Here is a 15,051-nt window from a genome sequence, read left to right as displayed (position 1 = left end):
GCTTTTATTTATTTTTAACTTGCTGAAGAGTAGGCCTAAAATCAGTCCATCTGCAGTGAAATGACTCATGACACAGTTCTCACAATTTGAATGGAGAGCATCAACACTAAACTCAAGGGAGTTACACCAGAAGTGTGCCTAGCTCCACATTTCCTTCAGGTTTTGCTGAAAGACACAAAGAGCACTCTGACACACAATAAAAAGAAAAAGTTGGTTCTGTTTTCTAAATTACTTTTCTGGTACAAAATAAATACTCGGTTGCAACTGTCATAATGGTTTTGACTTCTGTTTTTTGAAGGGAAAAACTGGGACATCAGGCTTACGTTGGTTCCATTCAGAAAGTTCCCAATGGCTAGTAGAGTAGAAAGGATAAATCCCAAAGTTTTATTGTGCTCCAGTTGGTCCATTCCTTCCTTCAGGTCTAGAAGTGGTTCTGCAACCTCCTGCCATGAGAACAGAAACAAGAAAGTGAAGGCTGCAGTTGGCTATAGCTGCTTTGAGTTTTTAATTCTACGGTTTAGATTAATTACTGCAAAAAGTTCCTGAACTGGCGTCTCGCAGAGTGCAAACTGGCCATGTGTGCTGGCTTTCTTCCATGTTCCAGCTAATAAATCACAGGCAAGGACAGCAAAAAAATACATAAAATACTTTCCTAATGTTGCTTCTTTATGTGTGCAATAGCCTTACTTGTCCTGGGGATTATTCTGTGATTTCAAACAGGAGAATCAGAGAAGGGGCTGCTGCATTTGAGTTAGATGCATGAACATCCCCCTGCCCCAACTGATAAAAAAGCTTCTTATAGCTATTTTTTCTAATCTTTGAAAAACAAACAAACAAAAAGTTAGAATGCTAGCCGACTGGACATTTGTAGCCTGACCCTAAAGCTTTATTCAAATGATGGCCACCTCTGAGCTGTAGATATGGTTTTGTGCTTGTGTGACTTTAAAACTGAAAAAAAACCCCAAACCAACCCTCTGTAAACATCAAGCTTTACAAGTGTTCTCATTTTAATCTTTTAACTTAATGCATCTTCCATCCACATGTTATCTGAGTATAGGTATGTAAACTGATAAGGCTTGGAAACATAAATTCTGTTCCATTACCTCGGGAAGTGAACTACACCAGAGAGTTCAAAGGAAGAGGGCGAGGGTAATTGAGTTGACGGAGCTTATTTCTATGTCTTTGTGTGAGGCCCAGGGTTATTTATTTTGTATGCACAGTAACAGTTCACATTGTTTCTATCTCCAAATGCCATCCAAAGCATCCGTGAGCAGCATTCTTTTCCCAAATTATTACACTCTTTATGAGCCAAAAAGCCAAAATTAAGCTCTTATTTTAGACGAAGAGGCAAAATAGCCGAGAACTTCACTCTCTTGGAGAAATACAATGGGCCATTCAACAATTGTAGTGATATTTTACCATAAATAAGAGCACAAAGATGAAGGAAACATGCATTGGTAGTCACTAGAGGACAATTCGTCTCTTGAAAAGAAAAGAACATGGCAAATTTGAGACAAATTAAGAGATGCCATAGTGAGCAAAGTAATTTATACATCAGAGGAGAGGTGCTAAATAATCCAAGACTTCATCAAGTTAAACTAAAATCAATAAACTGCTGCACAGAATTCTTTGAGTTGCTTTAAACTCAGGGGTGATTTAGTCTGTTTTGTTGCATTATGGGGATGAATCAAACTGCTCTGCATCTGCTGTAAACACAGGCTTTTGAAGTATTTTACTTGTATCAATTTGCAAACTGTTAAAAAATCACTCTTAAAAGGTTAATTTAAAACATTCTGAGGGTGAATAAAAAGGTAGCATAAAAGGCTTCCAAAGCAGGCCATACTGTAGCCCTTCATTTAGCTATTTACATGCAAGTTATCCAAGCTTAGACTTTCTTGTACATACTACACATTTATAATTACTCTTTATTTTTTATTTTATTGTAGCATTAAAAAGCAATAAACCCCAATGTGCTAGATACTGCATAATCAGATGAAATACCCATTCTTGCTCCCTATAAAACTCACCTTCTACCTAAAGCGGGCAGATACATAACACAGAGCTACCACATATCCTTAGATACCGTGTATCCTTATTTATCATGTTTTTATATTTCACCTAAAAAACTATGCTGGAATGAAATTTGAGGATTGGTCCAAAATTTCTGGCTGTGAGACATCTGATAATGCCTGATAAATGTTTGATGCGCATGCACAAATGAACTCAACTATGTGGGTGCAATGAATCTTTTTGAACGCTTATTTCTCTAGCACAGTATCTCCAGGGAGACTAGAGTCAGGAGTAATCTTTCTGCTTAGAAGAGAAACTGAAGCAAGCCCTTTTCTTTACCATTTCTACTATTCTCATTTCTACACCAGCTTATATTCATTTATGATCCTTTAAAGTTGTCAGCAATAAGGATATATTTGCCCACAGTGACCTTAAGAAAAAAAAAAATACCTGATTTAGGACAACTAAAGATTCTATTCCTTTTTCTAAGACCACTAAACTCCCTTTGAGATAATGAAATTTGACAGCATCTGCATCATAAATAGTTCAGTACAAAGAACTAGCAATCAAAAGTCTGAAAATGAAGATTTAAAGTTGAAACTCTACCTCTTTTGTCTGTGCCTTTAAAATATGATACCAAAAGAAAGGTGAGAAAAATTACTGTTCCACTGATGACCTTCAGTAGGCATCCAGTGCCTTAGAAACATGTTAACATTTCAAAACAGTATACACATTATCAAAGAGATCATTTGGAAAGGGTTTGCCTTTTTTATTTTCTGTAAAGAGCAAAGAATGAGTATTCATTCATCCAGTTCAGGCCCTCACAGTCTGAGGCTGCTCCCTACAAATGTACCCTGACTTGCTTTACTTAATTAAATTCAATCCAAGAAAGATGACTTCCTTCATTATGCCTGGAAAGCTGTTCTACGAACATGAACAATATCTCACTTAACCCTTTTCTGGAACAATTTCATGCTGTTTTCCTCTCAGGTTGTCAGAGATGGAGACAAGACCTTTGGCAAAACTCTGTTCTCGGCTGATTAGCAAAAGAGTCTCATGAAGGAGAACCCCAGCCTTACATCAACAACTCGGGTATTTCACACACTGATAGCATGGACCATCTAAAAGTTCCAGATTCACGGAAATAACAGTAAGGTTCATTCATTTCTTACATAAAATATATGTGTGACTTCATAACTAATATGAGTGCATTCTGAACTGTTATGGATTTTCGTAATTTTAAAATAGATTTTTAAAAAATCAAGCAAATGCTGGATTAAAAAAAATGACAACAATTGTGGAGGTAAGTGATCTGGCACCTAAGTTTCATGAAGGGTTTGCCCATTTACAGATGGATCTTCTGCAAAAACATAGCGTCAAGAATGGAAGAATTTTAGCAGGTCATGGGACTTTTACTGTCCTAATCATTAATGCAAACTACTGCATTTTTTAATTGAATATGCTCATGGTATCTTACCTCAGCCTAAATAATGCTTGTGTTTATTGGTTACCTGGAACTTAAACTTTGACTTTAACCTTTTGTTACTGGAGAGACTGCTCGCTCTCTCTTGTACCTCTGGTGTCTGATCCCGTATCTTCCTCTTCACCCAACTAAGACCCAAATTGTCTGTCATATTTACGCTTATCTGCTAGGCTTCTTATCACATGCTCCTCTTATTTTATCAGAGTTATCGTATGTTATTTCCTGTACCATTTAAGTAAGTACTGTACTTAGGCCTACCTACCTTTCAACAGGGATAAAAATATTGGTCCTATCTTCACCCCAGCAATCACTTCTTTGAACAATTTAGGTATTTAAGACATTTTATACTAGCATCCATTCTACGTGGATTTTAGCTGGCAATTCATTAACTTTGTGGCATAAACGTTATAGGAAAACTATCAGAATTTCTTTAGCTTTTAGCAGTGCTTCAAATGCTACTTTTTGATTTGAGAGGAAGCTCGAAATTCTAGGTACACACAGAGATTAACAGCTACAGCTAACTCAGCTTACATGAAAGGAACAATTTAGCCTTGTGGTAACCTCAAAGCAGAATAAATAGCTGTACCAGAGTAAAAAACCAAAAACAACTGGTTAAAAAGTATTCAGGCCAGACACAAGTATTTTATGTTTTACAAGTCAGAAATGTAAATGTCTAAGATTAAAATGTCACAACTAAAAAGTCCTGAATATTAGAGCGATTCCATTTCCTAAAATCTAAGAAAATTAAGCAGAGATTGTAATCTTGACAGTATCAACTGCAAATCAAGCCACTGCTGTATAACTTGTTAAATAACCACAGCTAGGTAAACACAAGGCTTTTTCAGAAGCATGTCCCACTTCTCAGAATCCATATCACATAAGTTATACCGATTTTTTTAATATACATATATGCACACAGATGCACATACAAAATTAATATATACAGGATAGAGCTGCTTGAAGAGCAACGCATGGGGTAGGCACCAGAAGTGCAGGCAGCTCCTGCGCTGAGATTCCCAAAAGAGCTTGTGAAAGTCAGCAAGGAGCTGAAATCGCTTACACAGTTTCATTCTGTTTCACTTATGCACCAAAATTATATGCTGTCATTTTGAAATTTTTGTCAGTGATTCATCATTCATGACAGACAGCCCAAGGACAGTGTTCCGTGAATAAATGCCACCCATGAAGAAGATGGCAACAACTGTCTGTGACTGAACTGACCAGAACGCCCCTGAAGGATGTCTTATCTTTTGTTTGTAACTTTGCAAGTGAGTTATAAACAGAAAAAACTTTAATGGATGGTGTTTCCCTTAGTTCAAATGGATGCAAGAGCAATACTGTCATTTTCACGATGTAAGGCTGAATTACTGTAGTCCTCATTCAATCTTTATCCAAAGAAAAATTCCTGCTGCTCTGAAGTAAGAATTTCCTGAATAACAACATCTGGAGAAAAAGTGGTAAGGATTTAGCCCTCCTCTTTGTTTCAATATCATTACTGACTAATTAAAGGAAGGAAGACATAATCTCTCATTTTCTTTTACAGAAGGAACAGATTACGAAGGATCATTTTAGCTGTTTCCTGGTTGGCCACCGAAACAAAAGTGACCCATTTACCGTTTCCTCAAAATACAGGCTCGTATAATAACAAGGTCAGGGAAATATTAAGCAAAGCCTCGGAAGAGTCTCCACCCCGTCTCCCCGCTTCCCCCTCACCTTTTCCACTATCTCGTAGTCCATCTTGAACGCCCAGAGCTGGAGCCTGGCAGAGAGTTCGCTGATGGAGGAGAGGGTGAGAAGGAACTGCTCGGCGCTGCCCAAGGGGACATCGGGGTTTGCCAGCTGTGCCTCCTGGATCTTTTGCTTCTCCTCCTCGGTCGGGATCATGGTTAGGATTTTCTGCGGAAGGAGACAAAAGGCAGGCGTCAGCAGCGGGGCCGAGAGGCACGCAAGGGCTGGGCGTTGGGAGACTTCGCAGCAGCAACGGTAGAAGGTCTTCAAGCCCCTGGCTGGTAAATGAGGAGGGTGCTGTAGTAACCAAGAACGAACCCGCTGCACAAGAAGGCAAAACAAGGCCTGCTATCTCAAACAGCTGCAGTTTGTTGAAAAACACATCTGTATTAAAATGTAGGTTGTTTTTTTTTTTTAAATTTGTACTCGGTAGATATGGCTCATCATGGGATGAAATACTGAAGGAGACACAGGGGGACTGGTTAGGACTGCTCTCCTCAGCTTTCATACGTTTAAGTCAAAACTGGCCACCTTTCTGCAAATTACGTATGGAAGCGAAGGTAGAAGGAGTGCAATTTTGTGGCCTGTGATTTATAGCAGGTCAGACTAGATATTAAGGTCCCTTTTAGCCTCAATATCTACGAATCTTCTAGTGCACTTGTAGGTATACAGAAATAACTTGAGGACTCCTGTCCCTTGCTGTTCTCATCATTTATTACTTTTTGATCAGTCTGTTTTGTTTTTTATGAAACATGACAACTACTGCAGCTTATTAGGTCACTCCCCACAGTTTCACCCGAACTGAGGACAACTTCCCAAGGAACACGCATTGAATTTGACATTGAATTATGCATTGCACAACATATGGCCTTTTTCTCTTTTAATCTGAGAAGTCTAAAATATTGATGAAAAAGGATCTCAGTATTTTCAGTTTCTGCTGTCAGTATGGCTCAAAACATTTAAGTTTTCCCTTTAATTCTTGGATTTTACATGCTTGTTTACATGTGGCAGCTTTCCTTCTCAAAGTATTGCTCTCTAAGGTATTGCTTCTTCATTAGTTTTTAACATAATAAATGCACTTTAAAATAAAAAACAAAAGCAAAACAACACAAAGGCATCAGATAAGTTGAGATCTTTACCCTGCTGATCAATGCCTCATTAAAACAAAGCAGTAGATTTTCAATACAAGTTATGTTTATTCGTCCGAGGAATGACATGTTTTTGCTGGAGCGTTCTACAATGATAGAGGCTGTTTTGGAGGGGAGGAGAGAATAATAAAAATAAAGCCAAAGAGCTATCGGACCTGCCAATCCAAACTACAGCCTTGTTCCACTGCTGGACATAGCCAATTCATCAAAGTAGCACAACTGCCCCTTTCCAGTCCCGATAATTCATCCGGCTCCTTGTACAGTGCTGGAGATAAGCATGGAGAGCAAGGGACTTTTCCCGGGCAATCAGGTGAAGAACAAGAGTTAAGTAAGCAAATAACGTTCAATTTGTTGAACTGGGACTTATTTCATTTCAGCCACAGCATTTGTATTGCTGTCCATCTATTTATGCTGACTTCCAAACAGAAATAAAGAAGTATTTCTTTCTGTTACTGTTGGCTCTGCCTTTCAGTTAAAAAAAAAAAACAAACCAAAAACCCCCCTCCTTCCTGGGACACTGCAAGCATCTACCTTAATTTATTAATATCCTAAGGAAAAAAGAAGAGGAGGGAAATCCCTCAATACGCTCTGGTGCTTTTCCTTCCTCTGTCAATGACTGTTTGGAAAATATTCTGATGTACACCTGTTCTGATTGATAGCATTTGTGTATTGATTTTGAGGTGTGCTATCCATCCACACACACTGAAATCTGTAACTGAGATCATACCTAACATCAAACTAGATTTATAAGTACCTGCTTCAGGGCATTTCTCAGCGCTTAACCAATACTCATCTGAAAAAAAATCATAAAAAAAAAGAGAGACTGAGTCTGAAACTCATAAGAAGAGGTGTTCACAGAGTTCCTTTGAAGAAGTCAGGTCTCCTAGAGCCCACCCCTTTCTTCAACAGCAACAAGAAGCCAAACGCACCCTCAGCTGAGTCAGGGCAGCTTGCAAATAGGATCATACGAACACCCATACGTGGAGAGTTTAGCAGTAGCCATCTGACGGATGTAAAAACGCTTCCGATGCATTTTTGCAGGCTAACGCTTCAGCAGCGTTCTCAGTTGCCTCCTACAAATAACTAGGACTTTTGGCAGCTACCCTGGGATCCCACAAGTATTTTGTGGCGGTGCAGGGCTTTCACTCCAGAGATTTTGCACTGCTTTCGGGCATTTTAAAGAGAGCAACGAAACAGTAAGCTTTATTTCCAAAGGGACTCTCCTCCTCCTCGAGCTGTATGTAAACACCACAAGCCAGATGGAGCTGACAAAAAGCGTTCGAGTCCCAGCGCTGCAAGGCTGCTGCGCTGCGTACCGTAGTACGCGAAACGGAGAATGCCAAGCAAAAGAGCCTGGAATTGCGGTGCCAGCTGCCGAGGATCACCCCTGCTGCTGAAAGCCCTGCCTTGATGGGACCAGAGCTGCTGGCAGGTCTCACACCATCTGGGGTGCAACTGCCCCCGTAACGACGACCTACTCATTTCTAAACCGCCTGGGCAAATAATTCTGATCCTGCTGGTCGGTCATCATCCTTGGTGTGCCCCTGAGCAAGCGGTAAAAGGCTCCTATTCTCGATTTCCACCCTATGACTAATTTGAGCCATTTGTTCAGCGCTGGAAACTGATGAGTACACCATCTGCCAGTTTATTATTATTTTTATTTTTATTATTTTTTTAAACATTACTGACGGTAAAAGTAGCATAAAAACACAGCAGGGCAGGAGGTTACTGGCACTTGATGTGACCATTAAATCACGAATAGCTTTGAATCTAATCATTAGTTCATAATGCTCTCCCCAGTAGGGCATTCTTCAGGTCAATTGAAGAATTGGTTATCAACAAACCATATGCTCATATCCTCTAATATGCGTGATACACATATTCCACCTCCACGCATTCTCACAAAACGGTTTGGGCCATTGTGAGGAAAACCAGTGCACAAATCTTTTCACGGAGAAAAAGTAGTGATTTTTGGAGATCCTGTTTGCGTGAGATAACGGATCCTAATTATTCTGCTCCTGGACTGCTGGACCCAGCCCCTTTCTTGAACTTTCAGCAAAGGGATCAAACTGCTTATTTCCTGGACTCAGCCATCCTGACGTATGATCTCCAAAAATTTCTAAGAGGAAAGCCTTACGAGGCTCACAGGGCAAAATTTATAAACCCCATATGCCTGAGGGTTACGGGCCTCAGCGTGGGACGTAAAGAAGCACCTAACCAGAGACTGCAAATAGCCCGGAGCCTCTGCGGAAATTAGGTGCTTCTCAGTGATGATGAGGTTGCAGGGGTGCCTTGGCTTTCATATTTGGTTTCAGCTGATTTTACCAGGTGAACAGGAGCCTGAAAAAAATTAGTGAACTAAATATCTGGTTGTTGTTGGGTCCAAAGCTTTCTGTGGCTTGAGGCCCGCAGATTCGTAAGCTGCATGACCAAATACTCATCAGTAGGTATTTCATCGGATATTTGACAGGCCTCAGCAGACGTTTCAGCTCCAAAAAGCCTCTCACACCTCAGCTTTCCAGGCAGCTATTAATGAGACACATCAGTGGTTTGCATTACCTGCAGAAACTCCAACGAAATATAAAAGCATACGAAGGTCAGGACTCCACAGTGAGTGAGGCCGCCTGCACTAATTTTATTTCAACTCTTCCAAAAATGATCCAATTCAGAGAAGGGACTACATCTAAAATGCCTGATAGCCATCCCTGTAAATTGGGAACTGACAGCCGTTGCCTCGGTCAGACCGCTCCACTTCCTCAGCTCTCTACTGAAATACATGAACGTGCCGTTGCTGGTCACAAAAATTGTAGAAGATGTTTTGTCCGCTACAAGGAGTGACAGCGTGGCTTTTTTTCTTTAAATAAAGTCTGAAGCTCGTTAGGGCAGCGATACGCTGACCGTGGGTATATGGCCAGCAAGGCTCTGTTGAGTCCGTTCTCTCTTCTGTCTAGACTTGTGAAAAGAGGTGTTTCTTTCAGGTCACACGAGCTAGCATAATTTGAAACATCCCATCACACTTTTACAAAGCATTAGCTAAACAAATTGGAAACTGCAAATGCCAACGTACCGTGGCAATTATCAGAACAAAAACTTAAATACCTTGATCGTTTCCAAAAATCAAAGTTTGGGTTTTGTTTACACATGTCGCCATCTGCCTTTTTAACGCCAGGCTCTCATTTCTTACCCCATTTTACATCTCAGGGCTACCTAGCCACTCCAGACACCTGGACTTCAAATTACTTAACAAATGTGGGTATGGAGGGCCTAGCGTACCTGGAGAGTTTTTTCATTTCAAATAGTTTTACTAAAAGCTATACCTACCAATACAATCAATATGGTGTAGCATCACAGATCTATATTGCAAAAGCACAAAACAACCCACCTTAAATTCCTCACAGCATCACCCCAATTTTACTCTGCTAAATTAATCATGCTGTTTGGTACAATTTGATTTTGATCCGCGTTCTGTTATTGAGTAGCACTTTACAGAGGGACACACTCATCTCCTTCACTAAAAACAAGCACCAAGGACTGGTTTTTGGTGGACTCTAATCTTGCAGTTGCCCATGATATACCTCGTAAAAATAAGATGCCAGGATTTTAAGCTTGCCTCTCTAGCTTAGCTCACAGAAAGCCCTCATCCATGCTAAGCAGGCAGTTCTTTATCCTGCAGTGAGCTCCAAGTTGTTTGAACACAATGAATGCCAAGCTTTCAAAGAAAGGAAAACACAACCACTTTGGCAAATGTAAGGTGGCAAAAACTTTTTTTAGTTGGATTGACGCATGCTTGCAGACACACATTGCGCATTCCTTTGAAAGTACGTTTCTAATAGCGCCTGCTCTGCATACTAAATGGACTACATCTGCCTTGCTAGCACCATGCCCCCATTTTCTGCCCTTTTTCACAACTCAGGGGTACCTGAACACTTCAAACACATGGTCTAAAAATACTCAATATACTCAGGTATAGAGGGCTTTAAAATACTTGGAGAATTTCTTCTCCTATCTTAGTTACGTATTAGAAGTTAAAAAGCAAAGTATGAATTACTAACGAGTTAAATGTCACAAGCAAAGCAGCATTCAGCAGAATGTAGGACAGCAGCGGAGGGTTTACTGGAACTTGGTGATGAATTGGGCTATCACGAACTTGTAGCCTGCATCCCACTGCACCACTGCCTTGTTGCTAGCACTACTGTCAGCGCTAGTTTGGTCCACTGTCCTTAAAGGAATCGCTAAGGTCAGTTTTAAGATACCATTTAATCTGAACTTATCCACCAAGGTGCAGAACTAAAGCCACACACGCACACTAACACGACACTGACGATGCTCCTTGGCAAATGACATAGCACAGAGCTCACAGCCAAGGCAAAGGATGGCTCAGGTGACTTTTTCCCCTCTTGGTGCTCTGCTCCGTGTTGGATCCGCCAACAGCTGAAGACGATCCTAAATTATAGCTTCTCTGAAATTTTAGCAGAGAATGTTACGTCCTCACCACACACATTACATCTCTTCTGCTCTCCTTACATCTCCCTCTTCTGCTTACTAGCCGTGACATGTCTTCTAGACAATTAACTACGCAGAAGAGGCTTTTGAGTACCCACTGTGATGCAGTTTTTTAATTAGGCCAATTGCATAATTTTTTTTCCATACCAGTCCTGCCTCATTCAACCCACAGATTAGCTAGAAAGTATATTACATAGCAAAAAATTTGCTTTATTCTCTGTGTTTTAAATGAATGAAGCTGACACTGACACTATTACTGATTCATTCATCAGCACTACCAATTATTTCCTAATATTTAGGAACCATAGATATGAACCAGAAAACCTTCCAAAAATCTTGACTGAAAAGACAACCCCTCTTCCCTCTAAGCTAACTCTAAGGTTAAAGCCAATGAACAGATGGATACCAAGAAGAGAAATGGGAAACAAAGCTTGTCTACGCTGTAGATCAAAGGGGCAGTATGGAAAACTGAGGCAGGGCTCTGCTGAAAACCGTGGGACTCACAATGATGCATTTCTGTATCTCTCTGTGCACCTCTTGGCCAATTCTGCATAGCTTAATCCAGCCCTCTATCTCACTATCAACGCCTGTCTGACTCTATAACAATGTGCTATAAGAAAAATCTCTAACGTGGGGATTGGGGAAGGGAATCTGAATTCCGTGCAGGCTATTACCTTATAAGAAGTAAATAAACATGGAACATTGAGGAAAAAAAAGCTCTTTTCTCCATGAACATCATCCTTTCCTACCAATGAAGGCTTAATCTCTCAAGGTGCAAAGTACCTGGATTCTGCTCCACTTATCCTTTCTCTTGATTTCAAATATCTGAATGATCACATCAGGATTACTCACACCCTTAGCTTCAAAGCTGTGGACACGGGACTCAGAAATCCCATTTTCCTTAGCACTGGGCAAGTATATAAACAGTGTATCATTTCCTGGTTTCTGAATTCTTCAGTCTGAAAGCGACCTGCATATATATTTTAAATGAAATTAGGGGTTTCTGGCAGCTAATGGAAAGGCCACCCAAAGGAGGGTGTGGTGGTACAAGGCACTCACGATGGTGGACACCACAGGTGGTTGGCAGATAGACAGCCCAGCTACAAATGTTGGCACTGGAAAGGGTGAGCTGTGCAGAGCAGCTGAACTTCTGTTAAGCGTGCCAGAGAAGGACACAAGTCAAAGGAGATGATACACGGAAAATAATGAAGATGTGTCCTCCTTTATCAGCCATTTTATGTTGGACTTTGTACGGAAACACCGCCTACGGCACTGAGATCGAACTGGTGGTCTGTGAGTTGGGCTTGGCTGGAGGGGTACCTCTCTCCAACACTTCAAAGCTTTGTACTGCAAACTGCAGTGGTGGGTACGTGGGCTGGGCCATGAAAAATTACTTTTTTAGTGTGATTTGTCACCTTCATCAGTAAGGTATGTATATAGCAGGTAAGTAATAAAGCTTTGGGAAGAAATTATTTTCTAGTAGGGATAAATCAGGCCTTGCCTTCTAGCTAGAACGATCTTTTGCCTCAAGTATTTCTTTTGCATGTAACTGCTGGCAACTCCGTTTCCATTCCAGCCAGCTTTTCTTATTTTCTTCTGTAGTCAGCACAGTGAAGGTGGAAAGGGGGAAATCATGAAACACAGCGCCAAACCACTGAAAGGTGACTGTGAATCAATACACAACTTCTGCAGCTCAGCCACTGCTTGAGATTTGTAGTTGTGCAGATTACTCTTTCCAGATGATATAGGCTTATTAAAAAAAAAAAAAAAAAAAAAAAGAGTTGAAATGAATACAACCACAATGAAAAAAAACAGGGGAGCAGCAGGCTTCTTTTACACTTCATAGAAGAAAAATGTTTTGACAAAAAAAATAATAAACAGAGCTCATCTTGGATCTCAGTAAGAATATCTGCAAAGTCAAACATGTAATGGTAAAAATTACATCATCTGTAATCTTTATACCAACTGCTTTTCTTCAAACAACAGTAACACAGAAATGCTATTTTGAGCAGAACTAGTCACTGTATTTGTTTTCCATTAGATATACAATCTAGAATGACTCCAACAGCTAGCTGGGCATGAACTTTATTAAACCCTGTACCAGTTGCATCAGCCCTAGTAACTCACTGCCTATTCTTGCTGCTCGCAATATTTCAGTCAAGCTTCAGAGGAACAGATAATACTCTGGAAATCTTGACAGGAATTAATGCCATTGTTACTCGGAGTTAGACACAAACAAAGCAGAGAATCCACCTTTACTGAGCATGCCCAACCTCAGGTGAACACTACATGCTTCTGAGCACACTGCGTTGATTTGAGGAGTTTCAGCGCTCAGTCATGATGTAATACATCCCCTTTTCCCTCTTCCATGAAAAATCTGGCCTGTACCATGTGCAACATCGGAAAAAAAAAAAGGAAACACAGAAAATCCAGATTCGAAGACATCGACGATTCTTTCTTACCTCTATTCCTTCCTTGTTTAAGGCATATTCGTCGAAGTTCAAAATAGCAGTCTTGATAGTGCGGGGAGGGGGCAACACAGTCAAGCCAATATTAATAGCGTTGCTTCGTTTTGAGTCCAATACAATGATCTCCTGCCTCTTCCCATCTGCAGCAGTTTTCTTGGTAAAGAAGAGAACAAGAATATTATTCCTCCAGCCTGTTTCATAAAGAAAAAGTTACTCCTTTCACTAATGACTTCCCCTACTCAAGGGTGCTGACACTGAATGTAAATCTAATTCATTTATAGTCATTCAAAAAAGCTGAATTCTTCTACCACATCCTTGCTGGCATCAGCAGGAGCTGCCAGGATTTAACCAGAGCGCTGAACGCAGTCTCAGATGCTGCGCAAAGCCGAACTAGCCTGAGACACGGGAGTCCCCGCGAGGGCTGGGAACGCCGCAGTTTGGGGCAGGAGTCGGTCTGAAGAAAGGCGTGAAGCTGTCTCTGCCGGGCGACAGCTCTGCCGTACAGCAGGACTGGCCACCGCGGGGCTGGCGGGGCAGCAGCCGGGCGGCTGACGGGCTCCAGGGCTCAATTCCCCCTTGGATGCGTCAACCCGGAGCGGCCACCGACCCTCTCTCGCCTGCGTGCCTGGCTGGGGAACAGGTAGGGTGGTTCTCACCTGCCTGCCAGCACCCTCCTGTGTTATAAATCCCCCTCGAGCACGGGTGAAGGAGCTATAGAAGTCTTTCTGGAGATGCTGGCATGGTTTTCTGACCTCTGGCTGCCAGAGGAAGGGTATTCTACCTTGCTGCTCATGATATGTCCGTCAAGCCGTTCACAGGTACAGAACAATTTCAACCTTCCTGCTTTTTTCAAAGTTTTATTTGAAACTAGACATAATCTTCGCATCTTACCTCCAGTATAAGCTACAGTATAAATAACAATGAAAGCACAAAGAACTAACAACGTACGCTTTAAATTCTATTCTAGAGAAGACCCAAGAAATTTCTTCCTCTGTCTCCCCATCCTCATAGTGGCAAAATGCAAACCAACTAGGCAATGAGTCACCAATCACATATATGGCATAATGCAGTGTTGAATGTGTGGTCTTTGCACGCCACAGCATGCCTCTTTCTCTCTCATTATCCCCTGCTAGAAGGTGTCTCTTTGGCAACTACATATGTCATATACCAGGCAGCTGCAAGAGGAGCGGACTCCGCTCCTCACACCCAGGGATTTTTCCTCCCTCTCCATCCACATGAACTCTGGAAACAGGTTTTCTCTGTTTCCCTTTCCTTTGCCCTATCAGCGATGGGCTGAGGGATGCTGTCAAGCACAGGGATTTAGGGAGAAGACCAGCACACTGACGCAAGCGAGAGCAGAGATGCTTTGTTATATATATAAACCTGCGTTTCAATGCAGCGCAGGCTGCAGAGACGGGACCGTGGTCTCCCTGTCGAGCCCGTTACCTGCACTGTGGTTAGTGGCTCCGGCAGCAGCAGCCTTAGCGCGGATACACCTCAAAGGGACAAAAAGAGAGACTAAGCAATCCCTCTTTCCAGGCTGCAATGCGGCAGCCCATACGACTGTTCAGAACAGGGAATCATCTGTGTTGTCTACAGCAGTGGTGTCTTTTGCATCTCTTGTGGATTTGAGGGAAGCCCAGGAGAAGGCTTTTACTGCCCGAGTCTCAGTCTGTGCTCAGGATTGCTTTTTAGACCACGAAGCTTTCTT

At 41.5% G+C, this 15,051-nt stretch overlaps 1 protein-coding gene across 11 annotated transcripts in view; it reads right to left on the bottom strand.

The window, feature by feature from the left end:
• The window catches only part of FHOD3 (formin homology 2 domain containing 3), a 391,220-nt gene that overhangs the window by 46,017 nt on the left and 330,152 nt on the right, over positions 1-15,051 (bottom strand). For all 11 annotated transcript variants that reach the window (XM_052787649.1, XM_052787651.1, XM_052787660.1 and 8 more), the window contains 3 exons: positions 13,335-13,493; positions 5,207-5,389; positions 324-443 (listed from right to left, as the gene is read on the bottom strand). In XM_052787649.1, coding sequence (XP_052643609.1) covers positions 324-443; positions 5,207-5,389; positions 13,335-13,493 — 462 coding nt within the window. The remainder of the gene's footprint in view (positions 1-323; positions 444-5,206; positions 5,390-13,334; positions 13,494-15,051) is intronic.

This window comes from Harpia harpyja, chromosome 5 (assembly GCF_026419915.1).
Source record: "Harpia harpyja isolate bHarHar1 chromosome 5, bHarHar1 primary haplotype, whole genome shotgun sequence".
NCBI lineage: Eukaryota > Metazoa > Chordata > Aves > Accipitriformes > Accipitridae > Harpia > Harpia harpyja.
This window is presented reverse-complemented; position numbering and strand designations above follow the sequence as displayed.